This window comes from Danio rerio, chromosome 23, assembly GCF_052040795.2.
Source record: "Danio rerio strain M-AB ecotype USA chromosome 23, GRCz13ab, whole genome shotgun sequence".
Taxonomy (NCBI): Eukaryota; Metazoa; Chordata; class Actinopteri; order Cypriniformes; family Danionidae; genus Danio; species Danio rerio.
Genome location: NC_141043.1, coordinates 6,158,852 through 6,180,347, shown reverse-complemented (window position 1 = coordinate 6,180,347; position 21,496 = coordinate 6,158,852). Strand labels below are relative to the sequence as shown.

At 39.6% G+C, this 21,496-nt stretch overlaps 1 protein-coding gene and 1 long non-coding RNA gene across 20 annotated transcripts in view; one reads left to right on the top strand and one right to left on the bottom strand.

Annotated features, from left to right (window-relative positions):
• The window catches only part of nav1a (neuron navigator 1a), a 274,565-nt gene that overhangs the window by 11,956 nt on the left and 241,113 nt on the right, over positions 1-21,496 (bottom strand). For 18 of the 19 annotated variants that reach the window (XR_015523120.1, XR_015523118.1, XR_015523121.1 and 15 more), the window contains 14 exons: positions 20,230-20,313; positions 17,281-17,392; positions 13,647-13,765; positions 12,625-12,809; positions 11,111-11,273; positions 9,597-9,801; positions 8,530-8,627; positions 8,353-8,445; positions 6,596-6,764; positions 5,445-5,680; positions 5,202-5,356; positions 4,168-4,239; positions 3,886-4,082; positions 3,595-3,713 (listed from right to left, as the gene is read on the bottom strand). Coding sequence is in view for 12 of the 19 variants with exons in the window: in XM_087306507.1 (XP_087162633.1) it covers positions 3,595-3,713; positions 3,886-4,082; positions 4,168-4,239; positions 5,202-5,356; positions 5,445-5,680; positions 6,596-6,764; positions 8,353-8,445; positions 8,530-8,627; positions 9,597-9,801; positions 11,111-11,273; positions 12,625-12,809; positions 13,647-13,765; positions 17,281-17,392; positions 20,230-20,313 (2,007 nt within the window). In the remaining 7 variants the exon portion in view is untranslated. Of the gene's footprint in view, positions 1-3,594; positions 3,714-3,885; positions 4,083-4,167; positions 4,240-5,201; positions 5,357-5,444; positions 5,681-6,595; positions 6,765-8,352; positions 8,446-8,529; positions 8,628-9,596; positions 9,802-11,110; positions 11,274-12,624; positions 12,810-13,646; positions 13,823-14,329; positions 14,503-14,576; positions 17,393-20,229; positions 20,314-21,496 lie in introns of those variants that run through there. The other variant, XR_015523125.1, reaches the window with a different exon arrangement.
• On the top strand, positions 16,221-21,483 carry LOC147831214 (uncharacterized). Its single transcript, XR_015523185.1, has 3 exons — positions 16,221-16,786; positions 16,873-18,342; positions 19,156-21,483. It is a non-coding gene; the product is annotated as an uncharacterized LOC147831214 (long non-coding RNA).

The following is a 21,496-nucleotide window of genomic DNA, read 5'->3' as shown; positions in this document are numbered from 1 at the left end:
CGGGACTCCAGAGAGATCCACCCTCTCCATCTGAAACACATGAGACACAGAACCAGGACACGGAGCAGGACCAAGACAAACAGCAAGACAAGACTGACTCCAAGACAACACAGAATTCCCTGACCAATCAACGTGAGGGTTGTGTTTACTTAACCACGGGTGCCCCAATACCACTGGAGCACTCGGGGAGTCGAATAAATAAAAAGTAATAACCTCACGGTGATTTCCAGAGACTATCAAACTTACAGAGGGGGTAGAGTGGGTGATGGATGTGATGGCAAACCCATTAAGGGAGCGCACAGTGATGGGAGAGGAGAGAGGAATGGCTGGGATGCCCCAAGATCTGGCCGTGGTGCTGTCCAAAAAGTCTCCCTCAGCTCCAGAGTCAAGCAAGGCAGGACAAGAGCGAGTCAATCCATTGAACTGGACTGAGACTGGGAGACAGGTGCGTTGTGTGGGGGTGTCGAAACAAGGGAGAGTGCCCACCAGAATCCCCCGGTTTACTGATGGGCTGGAGCTTTTAAAGGACACTGCAATGCTCTGTGACCCGGCTTCCCACAGTACAGGCAAAGGCCTCGAGCCAGACGAAGCCGCTTCTCCTCAACAGTCAGTCGAAGACGACCTAATTGCATCGGCTCTGGTGAGGTGGTAGGTAATGGGGTACGAGGATCATTTGAAGGGCCCTCATTCATCCATGAGGCACCAGAGACTCGTCTATGCTGGCGACGATGCAGTCGGGCCTCCACCCGAAGAGCGAGATCCACCAGGGCATCAAAGTCTCGGGGAAGGTCATGAGTGGCAATCTCATCTTGTATGTAGTCATCCAGACCATCCCTAAATCTGGCACGAAGAGCCGCCTCATTCCATGTGCAGGCAGCTGCCAGGGTTCTGAACAGAACAAAATAATCAGTAACCGAGCGTCCTCCCTGACTCAGCTGGGCCAGTTGGGAGGCTGCTTCATCTCCCTGGGCGGATCGGTCAAACAGCTTGGTCATTTCTGCACGGAAGTCCTCAAACATGGCACAGAAAGGGGCACGTGCATCCCACACTGCTGTTGCCCAATCACGGGCCCTGCCCTTAAGAAGGGTGATTACAAACGCCACCTTTGACTCTTCAGTTACATAGCGACGGGGCTGTAGAGCGAATACTAGGGAGCACTGTGAGAGGAATGCCCGGCAAGAACTAGGATCCCCGTCATAGGGCGGTGGGTTGTTGGCGTGAGGTTCAGGTTCGAGATGAGGAATAGCCACCTGTCTGCCACCCCGGGCATTCTCATGAAGCTCCTGAATTTGAGCATTAAGCTCGATTACTTCGGCCCTTAACATCTCCACCTCCTGCGAGGCTGCATTTAACTGTGTAGCGTGCTGGCCAAGGAGAATGCCCTGCTGTGCCACTGCGTTTCTTACATGCTCAGCACCTGCTGAATCCATAATTTGGTCAGTCCGTTCTGTCAGGGTAGAAAGGGAACAGATTCAAATGCAGGTGAAACAAATTTATTCTTCTCAAAAAAACACAAAATATCCTCAAAAGGCAGTTCAAAACTCAAAAACTGGACTCAGAAATCGGCGCAGTTCCGGGCGCTACCACCAGATGGCAGGAGAGCACTCCCAAGGCTTCACTGGGCAGCAGAAGGAGAGATGAAAGGAATAAGGGGAGTTCCGGATAATACCGCCAGGGGGCGATAGAGCGATACCAGACGCTCGGCCAGCACCGGAGAAGAAGAGCCTTACGGGGTACTGCTGGGCGTTCTCCCTTGGTGGAGATTCAGTAGTGAGAATGGGACAGCCAGACCAAACCACAGCGAGCCGGATGACAGGACAAAGTATCAAAATAAAGTAAGGAGAGAAAAAACGAAACCAAAACAAGCAGGAGCTTGGAGTCTGGGGAAACAGGACACGACAAGACAGATTACTCACAATGGATATTAGCTTACAAGCCTCACGAGCATGCAAAACGGACTGACGAAAGACAAGAGACGAGAGGAGACTAAATAGGGGAGAAATCAAGCAGCAACAGGTGAAGGAGAGGATCGCAAATTGATTACCAGGTCTCTAAGGCGGGGAAACAAAAAGCACGCGGACAAGAAGCACGTGGCCAGCTGTCAAAACAAACCCACGTGCTCCAAACACACAAAGACAACGCAAACAGGTAAGTGATTCCATACTCTTAACAGTTGACCACTATGGTAATTAAAGGTAGAAATAATGTACTAACAGCTCTTTTGTGTTTTGTAATTTTAATATATTAACAATGTTTCTAAAAGAAATATACACATATTTAGGGAAAGTCAGGGTATTATAGATATGTGGGATATTAAATTACTAAATTTAAAAACTGTCAAAATGACCACCTCAGTTCCTCTAGTCATAAGTAATTAATTACGAAGTGAAGTCTTGTTAATGTGAAATGATCATGTTAATCAATCAGCAACAATGACTAGTAAATATACAGAAGAATTCGATAAGCCTCCGGCATCATTCAAATTGCATCCATGGGAGCATTTTGGCTTTCCTGTAAAATATGATGATGACATAAGAAAGACAATACTGTTACAGTTTGTAGCCCAGGGGCCGATCAAGATCTTTTTGTAGGCTATAGTCTCCTAATTATTATCGTGTGATTATTCTGCTGTTGTGTCATTCAACGAGGAAGATGGTGTGACGTGAAATTTTCTAGCTTTCTAGCGTTTCTTTTTTAGCTTTTTAAATGTGTTTTCTGTCACTTCTATTTGTTTAGCCTAAAATTAAATCAAAATTTTCTGTCAAAACACTACCTGGTATCACCAACATCACACGTTATGAGCTTACTAATCAACCAAATCTGAGGCCGTACTCACACTAGGTACAGTTGCCTCGAACCGGGCCAAAGCACGCTTGTCCCCCCTCCCGTCTCCCCCGACGGCCAGCGGTCACACCACAAACGGGTTTCGGCAAGCTTACGTCATCGCTGCTGGGCTGTTCAGTGAGAAGCGCTCTCTCACTCAGCAGCACAGTGGAGATTTCTCTAGTTATATCGTTTCAGTCGTTTGATATGCCGTCAAATATTTCGCCAAACAGTCCTTAGGGATGCGGGGACACGCAGTCAGAAATTTCGCCGAACAGATCCGCCACTTTTGGCGCTCAAAAACAATCATAAAGCCCTCGTGCTGCAGGAATGAGGAGGTCTGCTGAAGGCGCACAGCTGTCGTGAAGTGAGGAGTTTGCGTCTTTAATAAACTACGTCAGTTTGCGTTCACTGAACAGTAAGAATGATTAATAAATCCATATGAAACAGTGCCTTAAAAGTCACGTCTCGCTTTCAGTTTCGGGCTTTGGCACATTTTGCACTCACACACAAGCGTACCGCGCCAAAGCCCAAGTGAACCGCACTCAGGCACACCTCTTCCAACCGGGCCAGGGCCGGCCAAGTGAACCGTGCTTGAGCCCGATTCAGCGCACTCACACTTCTCAAACGATCCGGGAAACGGGCCTGGGCACGGTACGGATGGCATAGTGTGAGTAGGCCCTGAATCAACTCATCCGATTCATTCGCAGATGATCAAAGACCTGAAACGAATGGATCAAATAAGAGAAACATGTGTCAACAGTAGCTCACCTTCACACCATCCTTCGCTCCCTCCTGAAGATAAGGAATAATAGACTGGTTCCAGAGGTCAATAAACCAGGTGCGAAACTCTGCTAATGATACTGGACATGACAGGAAGAAGCAGGGACCTGTTAAGGTAAAGGCCATAGTTAAGACATTGTTGAATGCATAGTTATGAGTGGTGTGTAGGACTCTAAAGAGCAATGCATACTTTGAGAGTTAGTGTGTGGTGTTGATTAATTTGCTAATACTATTTACTCGCTCCTTTTATTCTGAAAGCCAGGAGATTTAAAGTTGTACCTATGAGGAAGTCTGAGGTGCTGTGTTTCTCCAGGAAGGTGTGGAGATGGTACCAGAGTTTAGGCACCCAGTCCAGAACCCTTAGCACCTCAGAATTGTGATTTTTGCTGTTGTTCTCCGTCTCGATCAACTTCCTGTGCAAGTAACGCACCAGGAACCCATTGGCAGGCTCCACGTTGTTGGAGAAGGTGATCATTCTTCAGACAAACATAAAAAAAAAAAGTTTATTTTATCTTATCATAAACATTATAAACTGGATGAGAAAACGAACAAGAGACTTACCTAAAGCTGAGGTGCAGACCATGATTTGATGACATCTTAAAAGACTGATTTGTGGTTCCAATGACATAGGGACTGAAATAAATAAAAGATAAATTAATACCCATGGGAAAAAAGTACTCAAATTGTTTTAAGACAAACAAAAAAACAAAAAAAACCCACATTTGCAAACATATATCAATAACAATTGCGCAACATTGTATGATAGAGCCCTAAATGTAACATTTCTAGATCTATCATTTTTTGAAGAATTATTCAATAGCATATTTTTGATGGCTGGTTGTCGCCACCTATTGGTTAAATAGTGTAATTGCTGCCTACAACATTAATTTTGAGCTTCACGTTAAATGTCAGTGCTTTTAATCTTTACCATAAACATCAGTGGTTCTATCTAAACAATAAACTGTTATCCCAGTACGTCTGTGGTATTTGACTGTCTGTAACTTCATAACTAACTCAAAAGACTAATAACTAAATCTCTTTCTTAATTTTTGCATTTTCCAAGCACAGATTTGAATGCAGCAATTCGAAGGATTAATAAACATATGCAAATCACCATCATTTATAATTTATGTTGCGTGGGTGTTGAGATCCCGATCTTTAAATGATTAATCGTGCAGCCAACACTGAACGCATTGATGCAGGCTAAACAGGTAGTGACAGAACACACCTTTAATAGCATAAGAAACCCACCACATCCTGAGTAACCTACCACAACTTCTTCTGTTATCGTTATATTTTACAGGAAAGCCTGTTTTCATACATGTGATTTGAATGACAATCGTTACAAATTTAGGATTAATCTACAAGTCACAAATACGTATTAATCTACGGGTCATGTATGTTCCGAAAGTGGGTTGTGATCCGTACGAATTATGGAACAACCGTGATCCATTACTCCCCTAATTAAAAATCTATTTGTATTGTGTCACATCATTATGTGATTAATAAGATTGTTTTGAAAAAAATGTGCTTAATAGTGTGCTTTAAAATTAAATAAGGATTTCCTGATAACGCAATACTTGTTCCCGACTCACCATTTGTGGTATTTGCAGGTCAGTGCACTGTTGACAATGTCAGTGATCGAAGTTGCATCACTGATATCATCCAATATAATAACCAATGGTATGTCATCGGTGCCACAGTCTCGGTCAATCTGATTGGCCAGATTAGACAGGTACAACTGGAGGTCCTGAGGAACAGAAGGCAAGCATAAGGCATGACTGCTGTAGCTCAAAGTGCTGCTCATCCTCATCTAAAAGTGTGTCTCCAAGCCTCACCTTGCAGGTCTGCTGGTGCATGTTAAATGTGTTGATGAGGCCGGAGCTAGGGTCACGTCCGCTCCTCTCCAGCAGGTATTCGGCCAGACGGGTGGTTAGATAAGTCTTCCCTGTGCCACTGGGGCCAGACAGGACCAGGCGCCGGTGCTTCAGAAGCAGACTGATGTAGTGCTGCATCATGGGCTTGGGGATGAGCGTCTCGAACACCAGACTGTCCACACACTTCTCCTTTAAACCTGCAATGGAGAGAGAGATGAGGTCAGAGGGCTCCTGTCTTAAAGGAACAGTTCAGCTAAAAAAGGATTGCTTCAAATTCGTTTAAAACATATAAGAGTTTCTTTCTTATTTTGAACACAAAAGAAAATATTTGAAAGAATGCAGGGAGCTGGCACTCATTGATTACTTTGGAATCCGATGGGTCACAGCAACCAGCATTCTTCAACCTACAGACTGGGCTATTTATATGGACACACCTTAATAAAAAGGGAATGGTTGGTGATATTGATGTCCTGTTTGTGCCACAGTAGTATATGTGAGGGGCAAACTTTTCAAGATGGGTGGTGATCATGGTGGCCATTTTGAAGTCGGCCATCTTGGATCCAACTTTTGTTTTTCAATAGGAAGATGGTCATTTGACACATCACACTCCAGGATGGCCGACTACAAAATGGCCACCATGGTCACCACCATCTTGAAAAGTTTGCCCTCTCACATATACTAATGTGGCACAAACAGGACATCAATATCACCAACCATTCCCATTTTATTAAGGTGTATCCATATAAATGGCTCACTCTGTATATAACTTTGTGTTAAAAGAAAGAAACTCAGATAGGTTTGAAACCATATGAGGAAGAATAAATGATGTATTTTCAATAATAAACAATGTAGGCTAAAAATACTAAATGAACGATTATCTATCATTAAGAGCACATTAGAAATAAATCATCATCGACAACACTAATACAGGAAGTCAGAGATTCTAACATTATATGGAAGAAATAAACATCAGATCTATTCTGGTGCCTGGAATTTTGTCAATTCGCACAGCACTAAAGCAAATTGAAACCTCATGTTTGAAGGGCTAGAATGAGAAGAGGTATAAAAAAAGTTGCTGAAGAATGTGACTGATTGAATGTGTGTTTTATCACCTTTGAGAGTAACCGTGACGAGTCCAGGGGCTGCTTGTAAACAGTCACAGGGTGAATTTTCTGGGTCTTCGGTTCCAAGCACCCTCCTGCTCTGATTAATACTGTAGCTGTGGATAGAGTCGACAGACAGACCCATACTCGCACCTGGGTCCAACTGGGAGATATAGTCCTGGTGTATAAGAGACAAAGAGAACATGTTAGATATCAATATCCACACATATTAATTAAATAAAATCTAAATTTATCCCTAATAATGCACAACAATCCATTTTGAAGCAGAGGAAATGCATGAAAAAAGACCTAAAGATTGGCAAATATCATATATATATATATATATATATATATATATATATATATATATATATATATATATATATATATATATATATATATATATGTGTGTGTGTGTGTGTGTGTATATGCAGTTTAAGTAGTTTTACGGTAAGTAAGTTTTACATTAAAATACTATCATATATATATATATATATATATATATATATATATATATATATATATATATATATATATATATATATATATATATATATATATATATATATATATATGTGTGTGTGTGATAGTATTTTAATTTAAAACTTACTTACTGTAAAACTACTTAAACTGCAAAATATATTAATATATTTAGCCTTTTCCCCAAATCTGACATGGTTTTAGAGACAGAATTTTGTTGATAAGCGGAAACATGTACATGTATTGATGTAGCATAGCATGATGACTTTTTCTATCAGAAAGTGAAGTTTAGCATTAAGAACAATATGGTGCCTTTTGTCAAGTGACAGTTTGCACAGGTCATTAAAAAAAGAATAATATTTGATGTTTTGATGTGTTTTGTTTTGTACTTGTTTTAATATTCAAATAAATAAAAAAAAATGATTAAATAAATAATATTAATAATAATTCATTATAAAAATAATAATTATATACTTTGTTCACATTCAGAGATGTGATTGTTAAATTGTTAATTTTATAAAAGTTAGTTTTAGTTTAATAACATGTAAATTATTTAGATCTAAATTGATTCCGAATGTGAACATAAAAAGTCAATGTTATATAATAATGTAAAAATTGTAAACTATTATTTAAAAAAATATTAAATATAAATGTTTAAAATGAATGAATAAATAAATGAACAAACGAATGAATAATCACCCTTGCTTTCACAAACAAGTAAACATCTACAGTTGAAGTCAGAATTATTCGGCCCCCTGTGTATTTTTTTCCCCAATTTCTGTTTAACGGAGAGAAGTTTTTTTTTTAACACATTTCTAAACATGATAGTTTAATAACTCACTTCTATTAACTGATTTATTTTATCTTTGTCATGATGACAGTAAATAATATTTTACTAGATATTTTTCAAGACTCTTCTATACAGCTTAAAGTGACATTTAAAGGCTTAACTAGGTTAACTAGGCAGGTTAGGGTAATTAGGCAAGTTATTTTATAACGATGGTTTGTTCTGTAGATTATCGAGAAAAAACTATAGCTTAAAGGGGCAAATCATTTTGACCTTAAAAATGGTTTTAAAAAATTTAAAACTGCTTTTATTCTAGCCGAAATGAAACGAACAAGACTTGCTCTAGAAGAAAAAACATTATCAGAAATACTATAAAAATTTCCTTGCTCGGTTAAACATTGTTTGGGAAATCTTAAAAAATAAATGAATAAAAAAAATTCAGGGGGGCTAATAATTTTGACTTCAACTGTATATCCATCTTAACAGAATGAGAGCTCACCCTGAATATTGTGGCGATATCTGAGTCTAGCGTAGACCACTCCGTTTTCCCATGAATCTTCACAGAGCCGATGTAGAAATCCTGCTGCCTCGCCTGCTGATTTCACATCACATAATAAGAATCATCTAACATTCAAGCATATAAAGGTGACATTGATCATGTTTGTAAGATATTCACCTCTCTAGACACTTGATGATCAGCTATACGCACCACCACACGGGTAAACACCTCATCCCTCTGACATGATGCACTCAGTAACTCCACAGGAGCTACATCTGTGGGACACAACCAATGATTTAACTATTGAGATATTAAGGCATTAGCTATGTTTCCATCTAAAGATGCAAATTAAACTACAAAACTGGATTATCGCATAAAACATTTGCAAATAAAGCATCGTTTCCATCCAATGAGTCAAAGAGAATAAAATGATCACTTCCTGATAAACTGGTGCGAATTATCAAAAAGAAAAATTGAATTTGCTTTGGTAAGAGAATCAATGTGACTATTTTTATTATATTACAACTTACTTTCACCCCAGAAGATGAATGGAAATGAACTTGTAGTGGTTTTAAGGGGAGTGGGATGCTCTTTGGGGGCACAGACTATCAAGAAAGTACTGGAGGTAATTATATAGCATCACTATGATGATGGACTTTGGCTAAGGGGTTTTAGAATTATCAATATATGGTAAAGCACCAGTGTGCAGCATCCACCTGGTTGACGTGACGGCAACCATTTTGTATTGGTGGAGTGGAGACAAAATGATGAAGCCAATTATAATATGGGGAAGGTTTGGAGGCCTTGATGGATAGAGGCTCTACTATTTTCAAAGGACATCCTGCGGTTTTTAATAACTACAGAGAGTCAGGACCTTGGTTTAACATCTCATCCAAAACATTGCACTTACCGAGATTATATTGTCCCCTTCACTATACTGGGGCACTAGGACCCACACAGACCATAGGGTGATCGCCTCCTGCTGGCCTCACTTACACCTTTTCTGGCTTTCACCTAGATTTCCCATGTTGTCTCCCATCTTAGCTTTGCTTAGTCATGCTTAGCTTCAGTGGGCAGCCTTGTGAGAGCTGCACAGGGTTGTTTGCACAAGGTCTTTTTTTACAAACTATGCGCATCTAAACTTTACCATCAAGCATTTTTTTTAGGTGGATAGAAACATAGCTTCTTAGCCACTCGTAACTGCACTGAAAGCTGATGTTTGGATGATGACTGGAGGGACTGACCGGCGGTGAAGCACTCGTTGAGACTCAGGCTGAAGGATTTGGTGAGGCTCATGGCTGGTTTGGTTTGATTGGAGCTCATGAGGCTGGCGAGGCCTGACGGCTGAGAGGTGGAAGAAGACGGAGGACCACAGGGAAGGACAAGGGATGACGGAGCACTTCCTGTTTTCAGCTGGTCGTTCTCTGCCTTCAGATTTTCCACCATACTCTACAATGAGAAAAAATCTGATTTGATTAAATGTTTCTTAAGTTGAGTCAAAGACCAAAACAGGTTCATTGCTTATTGTCAGTAGTGAAGCACAGCATTACAGGGTTTTCAAATGTTTCTTCTAATACTTTAAAGGGCCACGAAACCCACCTGTTTCAGCAGAGTTTCACACCTCTAGTTTGGAAAAAGTCAGGAAGGTGGGAGTGTGGGGGGAAGGAAAGAGGGATGGGTTTGAATGAAATGGGAGTGTCCATTTGAGCACGGGCTGATTTTCACAGAGGCAAAACAAACAGACAGTACTGTTGGTATGTCTTCAGGAACAGGGTTGGGAAACACTTTTAGGGTTGACTGAAAACTGTCCCTTTGCAAATTAAGACTGGGTTTGTGATCCAGGGTTACAATTTACTCACTCTTGACTTTTTCCAAAACCAGTTTGAGCTTTTCTTGTTCTGTTTAATACAAAAAAAGATATTTTGAAGATTGTTGGGAGCCAACCCTGCTGAAAAATCCAGCTTAAACCAGCCTAGGATGGTTAGCTGGTTTTAGCTGGTCGACCAGGCTGGTTTTAGAGGGGTTTTGGCCACTTCCAGCCTGGTTTCCAGCCATTTCCAGCTGGGTCTTAGCTGGTTAGGCTGGAAAGTGACCAGCTAAAACCATCTAAAACCAGCTTGACCATCCTGGTTTAAGTTGGACATATCTGGTTTTGGCTGGGCTCCCAGCCTGGCTAGGCTGTCCAAGCTGGTTTAAGCTGGTCATCTCCCAGCCTGTCCAGCTAAAACCAGGCTGGAAATAGCTGGAAACCAGCCTGGAAGTGGCCAAAACCCCTCTAAAACCAAGCTGGTCGACCAGCTAAAACCAGCCAAACATCCTAACTTTGCCATATGAATAAACAAACAAAGACCACTGATCGCTTACCAAATCTGTAAAGACAGGACAATCAACACCAACTGGAACTGCGTCTTTTTTAAAAAGAGACGAGCAGCTAATCCGGATTTCACCATTTCCAGAAGCAAAAAGCTCTCGGTTAAAACAGTTCCTTACAAACGTGTTTCTGCCGCGTGTCGCGTGCACTGTAGTCCACACGTGAGTCCAGCTGCACTCTCATAGCAGGAAATGAAAACAAAACCTTTGTTGCAACACATTAATAAACGCAACACTAACGACCTGTATCTCCAAACAATTCTTCTTCTACTTGTTTTGGCAACACAACGCATATTTATATATAGGTGTTGCTCTCAGCAGTATGGATGATCGCGTTGTGTTTATATAGTGTTAAGTCCAAAAGTCGTCTGAAGTGTTCTGTATGTACCTGCATGCTGTTCATGGCCTCTCTGAGCTGCTCCAGCTGATGTGCTGAGTTCAGCGCTTCCAGTCTGATGTCCGTGAGCTTCATCTCCTTCTCCCACAGCTCCGACCGCAGCTCAGACACCACCTTCTCATCGCTCTCCGTCTCTTCGTTACTCTCCAGAATCCTGTCAGAGCAAACATCATTGTCATTTTCAGTATGAGAACACTTTCAGTAAAGGGACAATTCCCCCCAAAATTCTGCCATAACTGTACTCCTGAACCTTAAAACTACTAAATGCATGTAAATCTTTGGACATAGAGATTCATATGAGATTCAGATTTCAGCTGATGTATGGTTATGATATATATCTATCTAAAAATCTAAATATTTAGAAATTCCCCTTTAAAGTTGTAAAAAAAAACTTGGCAATTCATTTACTAACGAAAATGACATTTTCATAGATTTACAGAAATACATTTGATAAATGTCTTCATGGAACATGATTTTTAATTAACAGTCTAACCATTTTTGGCATAAAATTAAATAGTTTTGACTTATACCAGTTTTTCCCAACCCTGTTCCTGGAGGCACACCAACAGTACAATATTTTGGATGTCTCCCTTATCTGAACCATTCATTTCAGATTGTCGAGTCTCTTCTAAGGTTCTGATGATTTAATTCTGGTGTGTTTGAATAAGAAGAGGTTAAAAAAATGTGTACTGTTGATGTGTCTTTAGGAACAGTGTTGGGAAGCACTGACTTATACAATGCATTTTTGGTTATTACCAAAACTCTACCTGTGCAAATTAAGACTGGGTTTGTGATCCAGGGTTACAATTTACTCACTCTTGACTTTTTCCAAAACCAGTCTGAGCTTTTCTTGTTCTGTTTAATACAAAATAAGATATTTTGAAGATTGCTGGGAGCCAATCCTGCTGAAAAATCCAGCTTAAACCAGCCTAGGATGGTTGGCTGGGTTAGCTGGTCGACCAGCCTGGTTTTAGAGGGGTTTTGGCCACTTCCAGCCTGGTTTCCAGCCTGGTTTCCAGCCAGGTCTAAGCTGATCAGGCTAGAAAGTGACCAACTAAAACCATCTAAAACCAGCTAGACCATCCTGGTTTAAGCTGGACATATCTGGTTTTGGCTAGGCTGGTCAAGCTGGTTTTATCTGGTCATCTCCCAGCCTGTCCAGCTAAAACCAGGCTGGATATAGCTGAAAACCAGCCTGGAAGTGGCCAAAACCCCTCTTAAACCAGGCTGGTTGGCCAGCTAAAACCAGCCAACCATCCTAGACTGTTTTAAGCTGGATTTTTCAGCAGGGAATGGTTAGAGGTTTCCAGCATTTTTCAAAACATCTTCTTTTGCGTTCAACAGAAGAAATTCAAATGGGTTTGAAAAAAGGAAGGGTGAATATATAAATAAATAGTTAAATAAATAATTTTTTTGGTGAACTGTCTTTTTCAAAGCATCCTGAGGATGTAATTTTAAATAGCTGATGCTCATTGCTTTTATCAGCTCAGTAGGATGTCACTCACACAGAGGAGACGGCTGACTGGAGGGACTGAAGGGAAGGGGGCGGGTTCTCTCCATCTTCATGGGCCAGTTTTGGGGAGTTTGGTGCAGAGGAGTCTGGAGTGGCGATTTCTTCAATATCAGAGTACATCGAGCCTCCTTTAGCACCCTTCTTAATGCTGAATGCCTTGCCAAAAGAACTTCGCAACTACAGAGAGATTGAAAACAAAAAATACAGTGAAATTAAAAAATGTTTTTACAGAAAATAGTATTACACTAGGTACTGAGTTTAATGGTTCTAGTATGAAAGTACCTATGTTTCCATCCACCTATTTTAGGCACATTTTGGAAAATCACAAAACAAAACAAAAATCTTAATGGAAATGGCGAATTTTGAAAATGCACAATTATGCAAACCAAACTGGTTAGGATCAAATTTTTATCCAATCAGAAAATAATGTGTATAAACTATGATGTAAACACATTATTGATTTTTTGAATAACAAATTTACCTCACGTTCATTGTGTTTAGTTATCTGAGGTGCAAGTAATTTTTTTTTTAGTAAAAATAGACCAACAGTGGCAACTCCCACCATATCAGATGCAGTTTTTCTTTGTGAGAGTTTATTTAATTGACTGTTTTGTTCTCTTTGACTTACTGGATGGAAACTGTGCTTTATTTGCAAATGTTTTTTTGAATACTCCAGTTTTGCGCAGTAGTCTAATTAAATTTTTGGGATGGAAACATAGCTAATGTAACCATTGATGTTCATTGCATACATACATACATACATACATACATACATACATACATACATACATATACATACATACATACATACATATTTACAAACATACATACATACATACATACAAACATACATACAAACATACATACATACATACAAACAAACATACATACATAGATACATACATATTTTCAAAAGGAAACTACATGAAAACTGTGGTTGTGCACTAGTAGATAAAAATAGTTCCAATAGATCCATCTTACGGCTCCTTATTATCCATCTCATTTTCCACCTACCCAGCTCTTCTTCTTCTTCTTCTTGGCGTCGTCCTTCAGGCTGCCCACACTGGAGTGACTGGTGATGCTGTTCAAACTTGAGATGCTTTCGCTTGAGTTCTGCCTCCTGATTCGCAACTCTGAAAGACGAAATAAAAGCATTTGTTCAGTAATAGACCCTTTTCACAATGACGCCACTTCACTGCCCTCTATCGGCAAAGCAGTGTATTTTTAGTTCCGGTTTACCTTTGAATGGGATACTTCTCTGGAAAATGTGAAAATATTAACATTGCACTTTGTGATTTAAGTCTGTTAAAGTAGTGCATATGTGTCCAAGTGTTTCTCTTTCAATACTGAACTGCTCTCTGAGTTTGAAACTGATTAAGTAATTAAGAATAGGAATAAGTTATTGTTTATCAAGAAAATGATGTTTCAACCTTTTCAATTATTAATTCAGTTTATTTCCTCAATAATGGATTTATATTTCCTTTGATGCTGCTATAATTATAAACGTATATTATTTGTCATATGAATGTTCCTGCATGAGTAAAATTCTTTATCAAATTTTCTCATATCATCTGGTAAGTATTTTATCTATAAATGTTTCATTATTTATTATTTACTAGTATCCATAATTGTTTTTCTTTCTGTTTCTCCATTTGAATGAATTAAAGGCTTATTTTTTACTTCTGCGTCAAGCGCGCGTGTGTGCTTCAGTGCAGCCTTCGTGTGGTCGCACAGCTTTCGACGTCGCCGACGCTGACATGCACCTCTCAGAAAATGTATCTACATGTCACAACGATGTGTAGCGCAAGCTCTGTGATTGGTCGGCTTGGTATTGCTGATGAGTGTGGGTGGGACCGAAAGCCTAGCGAACCTGTTGGAGAGAGTGTTTCCAAGTGTCAGGTCCAGTGAACTATCTCCAGATGGAAAGTTTTATTTTTTGTTTACCTTATGATTAAAGTTGTTGCACGTTAGCCAGTTCCTGTCTCAAAATGAGGGAGTTTGAGCCACTTGTACACTAAGGTAGTGTTAAAAAAAAAAAAAACACCAGCAAAGAAACTCAACACAGAGGAACATAAAAACCTACTGCCAGCTAGCACTTTGGAAGTGTTATTGCAGAGCAACAGAAACAGCGTGCAGATTTATGCACGGCAATGTGCGAGGCATGCGGCGTTGGTGACGCTGATCACTTAATGCAGAAGTATAAACCAGGCTTAAGACCTTTAGACAGCGTCCTACCGCCACCTACTGGGTGGTTTTATTTTTAATATCTGTATACCTTTTACCCTAATAAATAATTACAAGTTATTTAATAGTTACAAATAATTTCATAATATAATAATACTGCAATTTAATTATAGAATTAAAATGCAGTCTTCTTAAGCTGCCTTTCCACTGCACATGACATTTGGACACGACTGTCAGAATAATTCATAATTACATAATTTACTTACATAACATTTTTCAGTTTTGTCATGCACCATGGGAATCTGTTCTTGCAATGTCCGAAATAAAGGAGTACAAAAGCAAGAGTCTTTGTTCTCTGTGCGATCACCATGGTTGAATGACTGAATACGAAAAACCCATAGACCGCAAAAAAATTAGAAGGGAATGTAAAGACAGCATAAAAAATAAATAAAAAAGATTACTCATTTATGAATATAAATGTTGTTTTTAATATAAACTTTTTTTTTCTGATTCCAAAAATAAGCCCTTGCACAGAGCTACTTGAACCACACTGAAATACACATCCGGCCGGCCGGTTACATGCAGTCTAGAAGCAGGAGTTCAAACATTTTAACGGATCCACAGCTCAATTCGGATCTGAATTTTCTGCATAAGGAAGATGATAGGAACACGCAGCTCCCGGACTACTCTCAATTGGAAATGAATGACTTCCGGTTTGTTGCTTGTCGTGTGCAATGGAAAGGGGGCTTTATTATTAGAAAACAGCCGTAGTGACCATCTAACCATATCTGTAGTAAATATACAGCTGACTGGATGAACTCTCCATTGGCTCGTTTCCACTGACAGGTACAGTACGGTACGGTTCGGGTCGGTACGGGTCACCTTTATCAGGCTTGCGTTTCCACCACAAAGGGTACCCTTTTTGGTGGGCGTGGTGTAGGACAAAGTTTAAGTCGACGTCATGCTCGCTCAAATAAATGTCTACAGTAAGGCTGTTCGGGTCGTTCACATTTCATAAAGAGCAGCGCTTCTCACAAAACATATACTTTACACATAAATACTTGTCAATAAATGTTTATTACTAACTTTTCTCTGAACAGGAGTTGATTATAGCTGCAGATCAATGACAGTGCAAAATAGGCTACTGTAACGTCTGTAATTATATAAAATAAATACATAAATGCAACATATATGAACATATACCGCCCCTTACGGTCTCCGATATACTATTAATTAAAGTAAAACTACACGCATCATACATTTAGTACTTATTTGAGTTCAAAAACACACGCAATATAGCCCACAGTCAGCGCAAACCTCTCATCTGTGTCTGTAATGTTCACCAGCACATGCAAGCTCTGTTAGAGAGTCATTTTGTCATTCCCAGTTCATAATAGTCCAAAAGGCGAAGATAAACACGGCAGTTTGTTCATGATTCAGGTTGTGAAACACTTTTGCTCCTGTGTTTTGCCGGGTTTCTCCTTTTTTTCCGCGCTTTACTCTCTCGCTTGTCCTTTTCTTTCTGAATGGATCAGATGACGGAGACACTTTAACAATCACGTAACGTCACACTTTATTATCATCAGCTCAAGAAGTTTGTTATATCAAATATAGACGCGATTGCGCGCTCCCGGAAGAAAGCGAATACCGCTCGCACTTTTAGACGGCCTCGTAAAGCAACAACAGGACACAGCAGATTTTGTTCTTCTTTGCATTGTGTCTGTTCATCAAGACGACGGCATGAGCCCGGGTCATGCATGGCTGGTTATTTCATGCATATAGTAACGTTATATCCATGTAATCTCTCGGCTGTGTATTAGAACATGGCAGATCCTTTGTTTTCATTTGTCTAGCTCCTCGAGCTCGTGACGTATCTCTGTAACCAATCAGCGTTCGGCTGCGCGTGTAGCTCCACCTTTTGGTACCCTTTCTCGTTTTTGGGACCCTTTTAAAAGGGTGCCGAAAAAGTGGTACGGTACGGTTTGGTTCGGTACGCTTATTGACAGTGGAAACGGCCATAAAAGCCTACCAAACCGAACCGTACCATACCACTCAGTGGAAACGGGCCATATGAGGAGTTCTGTGTAGGCGGAAGTAAAGATACACTGCCTGGAGTGAAACCGGACAAGAGTGACATCATGTTAAAAGCGTCTATTATGGTTATCTGTGTTCCCATGGGTGATGGGATTTCTGGATTTATCATTGGATTTAAAAAGGGCTATAGAATACTTTTTTGGCAGTAAAACCTGCTCTGTTTACTTTTTGCATATCTGAAGTTCCAGTTTCCTTTTTGTGGAACGAGAAAACGCTCACCCTCAGCTTTTTGGTCAAGATGAGACCAGACATAAGCCAACGTGAGGCAAAAACACTGTTGATTTTCTTTAGTGCTAGTTATTTGACATCTACATGGTCTGTCCCGGACTTTAGGGTGGGAAGGCTGCATTGTAAACTGAGCTGTCCTCACCTTTGGGGGCAACATCAGGGTTATTGAGGGCGACTTGGATGACGGCCTGCGCCTCCATGTTCTTGGTCTTCAGGCTCTCGATGGTTTCCTTCAGCTCTATTAATTCACCATCCTTTAGGGAAAAACACATCTATTTAGTCTGTGTTCAACCAATAAAAGCAGAAACACCAATCCCCAAAGCGCTGCCACTGACATTTTTCCAAACAAATGTAGGTAAACTTTTGTATTTTAGACACTGATTTACTGGCTGGATTTGACATTTATTGCAGACAAAGCCATAGTGATGTCAATATAAACTCCATGTGTTTAACACCGGCACTTTGAATCTATCCCTCAAACAATCTGTGGGGTCACAGACACTGTAATGATGCGATAATTCAGGCCACTGCCTCTTTCACACAGGGCAATGTACCATAAATGTCTGTTTTAATTTCTGGACTGTCCTCCATGTAAGATCATTCAGCCTTGGGGCAAATCATGCGCTCAAAAAACTGGAGTATGGCACAAATAATGCTGCGACCCTTTGGGAGTAAATGAACAGCCAGCAACCCCCAACCTCTATCCAGGCATTTGACCCAAATTTGCTCTTTTATACTCTAAGTGATTCTGTGAAGTGCACATAGCATAGATCTAAATAGAGACTGTGGGCAGTAAAAGGATAATGTATGTTTGGGCAATATGTTTCATGCACACCATTCAATCTACATGAAAACATGCAAAGAATAAACATATTCATCAAGAACAACAACTAACATAATGTCACCTTGGAATCATAAGTTTCTATCTGCATTCTAAGTGATTTGGTACACCCTTATGATTGAGTGATGGGTGGTTCTTGAACGATTCGTTCATTTTGAACGAATCTTCAATATGACTCGGGAACTACGAGTCCTCTCAGGGAGTGATTCGCTCATCCGCTAGTGCGCACATTTGTGCAGGTGGTATCGTTCATTTCAAGTCTTTTGAGTCGTTTGTCGCAGAAAGGCAAAAGTCAATCATTTGTGTTTAGAGCCGGAAATAGTTCAAGTTCAAGTTCAAGTTGCTTTATTGGCATTACATTAAGTACAGTATTGCCAAAGCACTTCAAATATGAAACATTAAAACCATTGAACAATTAATAGTAATACAGATAAGATATAATGACACACAAAAAAAAATAAAAAAAAAATAAAAATACATTTGATAAATATAATAATAATAAAAAGTTTAAATTATTTAAATAAGATACATGAGTTTACATTAACCATTTCTTATGGTGTGTAGGGTGTATACATATTTTGCAGCTAGTCTAAATGTCAATTCGCCCTCTCCGAGTATATGGTAAAGTTTTCCTGAGTCATTTAAATTAAAAAAATGAACTGATCAATGTTTCAAATTGGGGGAAAAACATTTCTCTAGTCGTGGTGTATTTGGGGCAAAACAGAAGGAAGTGTGTCTCATCCTCTATTTGGTTTGTGTCACACTGTTTACATATTCTCTTTTCCTTAGGAGTCCAGGATTTTTTATGTCTGCCGTTTTCTATTTTTAGGTCATAATCACAGAGGCGATATTTAGAAAGAATGTGCTTTTCTTTTAATTGTTTTAATGATAAATAATTTGCAAACTGTGTGGTTCTATTTAGGGCCGAATAACATTTAAGTTTAGTCTGGAGGTTGAATTCAGTTTTCAGTTTTTCATCATAGTTATATTTTAATGTTTTGTCAATTTGTTTGTGAAGGTTTTGTTTGGGGACGGGTTCGGTTTGTGTTTTTTTCAGTAGTTCAGATACCAGTGTGTTTAGAGGATGAGACACTGTAGGTTTTTTATTAGCCAGAAGGGCTTTATATTGGACAGACTGGGGGTCCGACTGATGCAGGTGCAGCCAGAACTGAACAGCTCGTTTCTGAATCTCCAAGTTTAGCGGGTAATAGAATCGATCCGTTTATCTCTCGAGTCCTCTATCGGGTCTGAGTCGTTCGTTCCTCATGGGCCAATCATATGCATTTAGAGCCGGAAAAAGAATTAAACCGTTCATCTCTCGAGTCCTCTATCAGGTCTGAGTCGTTCGTTCCTCATGGGCCAATCATATGCGTTTAGAGCCAGAAAAAGAATTGATCTGTTCATCTTTTGAGTCCCCTATCAGGTCTGAGTCGTTCGTTCCTCACGGGCCAATCATATGCGTTTAGAGCCAGAAAAAGAATTGATCCGTTTAACTCTCGAGTCCTCGGGTTTGAATCATTCTGTCACGTGATGAACAAGCAACTCAAGAATCAAAACTCGAAAGATGAACTAATTATCATGGGTTCTATTGGCTCAGACTGTGTACATTGGTTAAGATTATATGTGACTAACAAGTGTAATGTGAACGAACCACTGACATTTGAAGACATGAAGAGGTGAGCTGAGCAAAGAGACAACAATACCTTCTTAGACAAAGGAGCAGGTTAAACATTGAATTAATATTTTCTCCTTCTGATAGTATACTATTTCTGACTTATTTTGTTGTGTGATCAACCTTTTGGGCTGGTTGTAGATGTGTTTGGAAGCAATTCGTAACATTTTAATAATATTTTGGCAAATTAAACCAAATGAACGAAATGACTCGAAAAAAGATTCGTTCCTCTCGATGAACAAGACCCAAAGATCCGAGTCAGTAAAATGATCCGAACTTGCCATCACTATTATGATTACATTTTGTTTAGTAAAACATACTCCCAATAATCCTGTTTTTTCTAATGACTTAATAAAACATGGAATTTTAATGTAAAGGATTCAAACGTATTGCCTTGTAAAACACACTCTAATAATCATCGTGTTATATAAGACTGCTTTTAAAAAAACATTACAAGAGATCCATATCACATTATTATATATTTTTATGTCCAACCATGGGTCAATTCCCTTCCTCATTTTTATTCACACAAAGATCCCGGCGGTATATGTTTTGTCAGTTTATGATAAAGGCTGTACCTTCTGCTCAGCGCTGAAGGAGAGGGTCTGCAGTCGAGAGGTCATGAGAGCCAGACTCTGCTCAAACGCTGCCACCAGATTGGCCTAGAGAAATGCAAAATGAAAAAAAAAGAAAATAGTTAAGATGGTACTAAACATTTGGAATGCTTAATCTCTCAAAGATACTGGGCTGTTGAAAATGGGTTAAAAATATAATTTAGCCAAGGCAAGGCGAGTTGATTTATATAGCATGTTTCATAAACAATGCTAATTCAAAGTGCTTTACATGTACAGTAGAAGATCATTTGAAATAATTATAAGATAATCACAAAATAGAAACAAACGAAGCATCAGACATAAACAATAAAAAACACAATTATTAAGAACTAGTGCTGGGCAAAGACTGATCGCGGTTAGTCACGTACAAGTTAAAATATATTTTTTACAGCAGTTCTGTCCGAATCTCGAATCTGATTGGCTGATAGCCGTGATATATTTAAGTAATATCAGCATCCGTACAGCCTTTTTACCCTTTGTGTATTACTCCGCCCACATACAGCCAGCAACAAGCAGACACTACAGTTTTACAAATATTACTGCTGTTACATAGATATATGTATACTTAGTATACATGTATACTAACCCTAATACAATATTCTTTTGAGGCTTTTTTTAGTCGAGAATGTAGTTGTTTAGATTGCAACTATGCAGTTTATTTGGAAGAATTGTGCCTATTTTAAAATATTTACAATTTCTGAAAGAGCTTGTCGGTGACAGTTGACGTTTTCTTTCCACCAGATGGCGACAGAACTGCATAATAAGCCCTTAAACTTAGAAGATATAACAATCTCATTTCTAACTACAGCATATAAAATAAATATTAAACTGGTAAGCACACCAGCCAACACTTCCTTTTTTTCATGGGAGTATCCCGTATTTCAGACCAGTCCCCTGCAAATATCCCGTTATTATTTCTTCCTTTAAAAAAATCCCGTAATTTCATCCACTACCCTCTTTGCTAAAAATCCCCGGGTTGCCAACTTTGGTACAGTACCCGATCGAATCGGCTGCCCAAAACCTGCTGCATCCTGTTCTCAACCTGAACACCTTCTCCCCCCTGGTCTCCCGGGTTTTCAGAGACATGTTGGCAGGTTAGATGATCTCTCTCTTTTGTATGTAGTGCTGTATTTATGCCGATTTGCTCGCATATCAGCAATGTGTGTGTGTTGGCAGATTGAAATCTGAAAGTCTGCACGGGTTTAACATTTTTACTTATGGCAAACGCAAC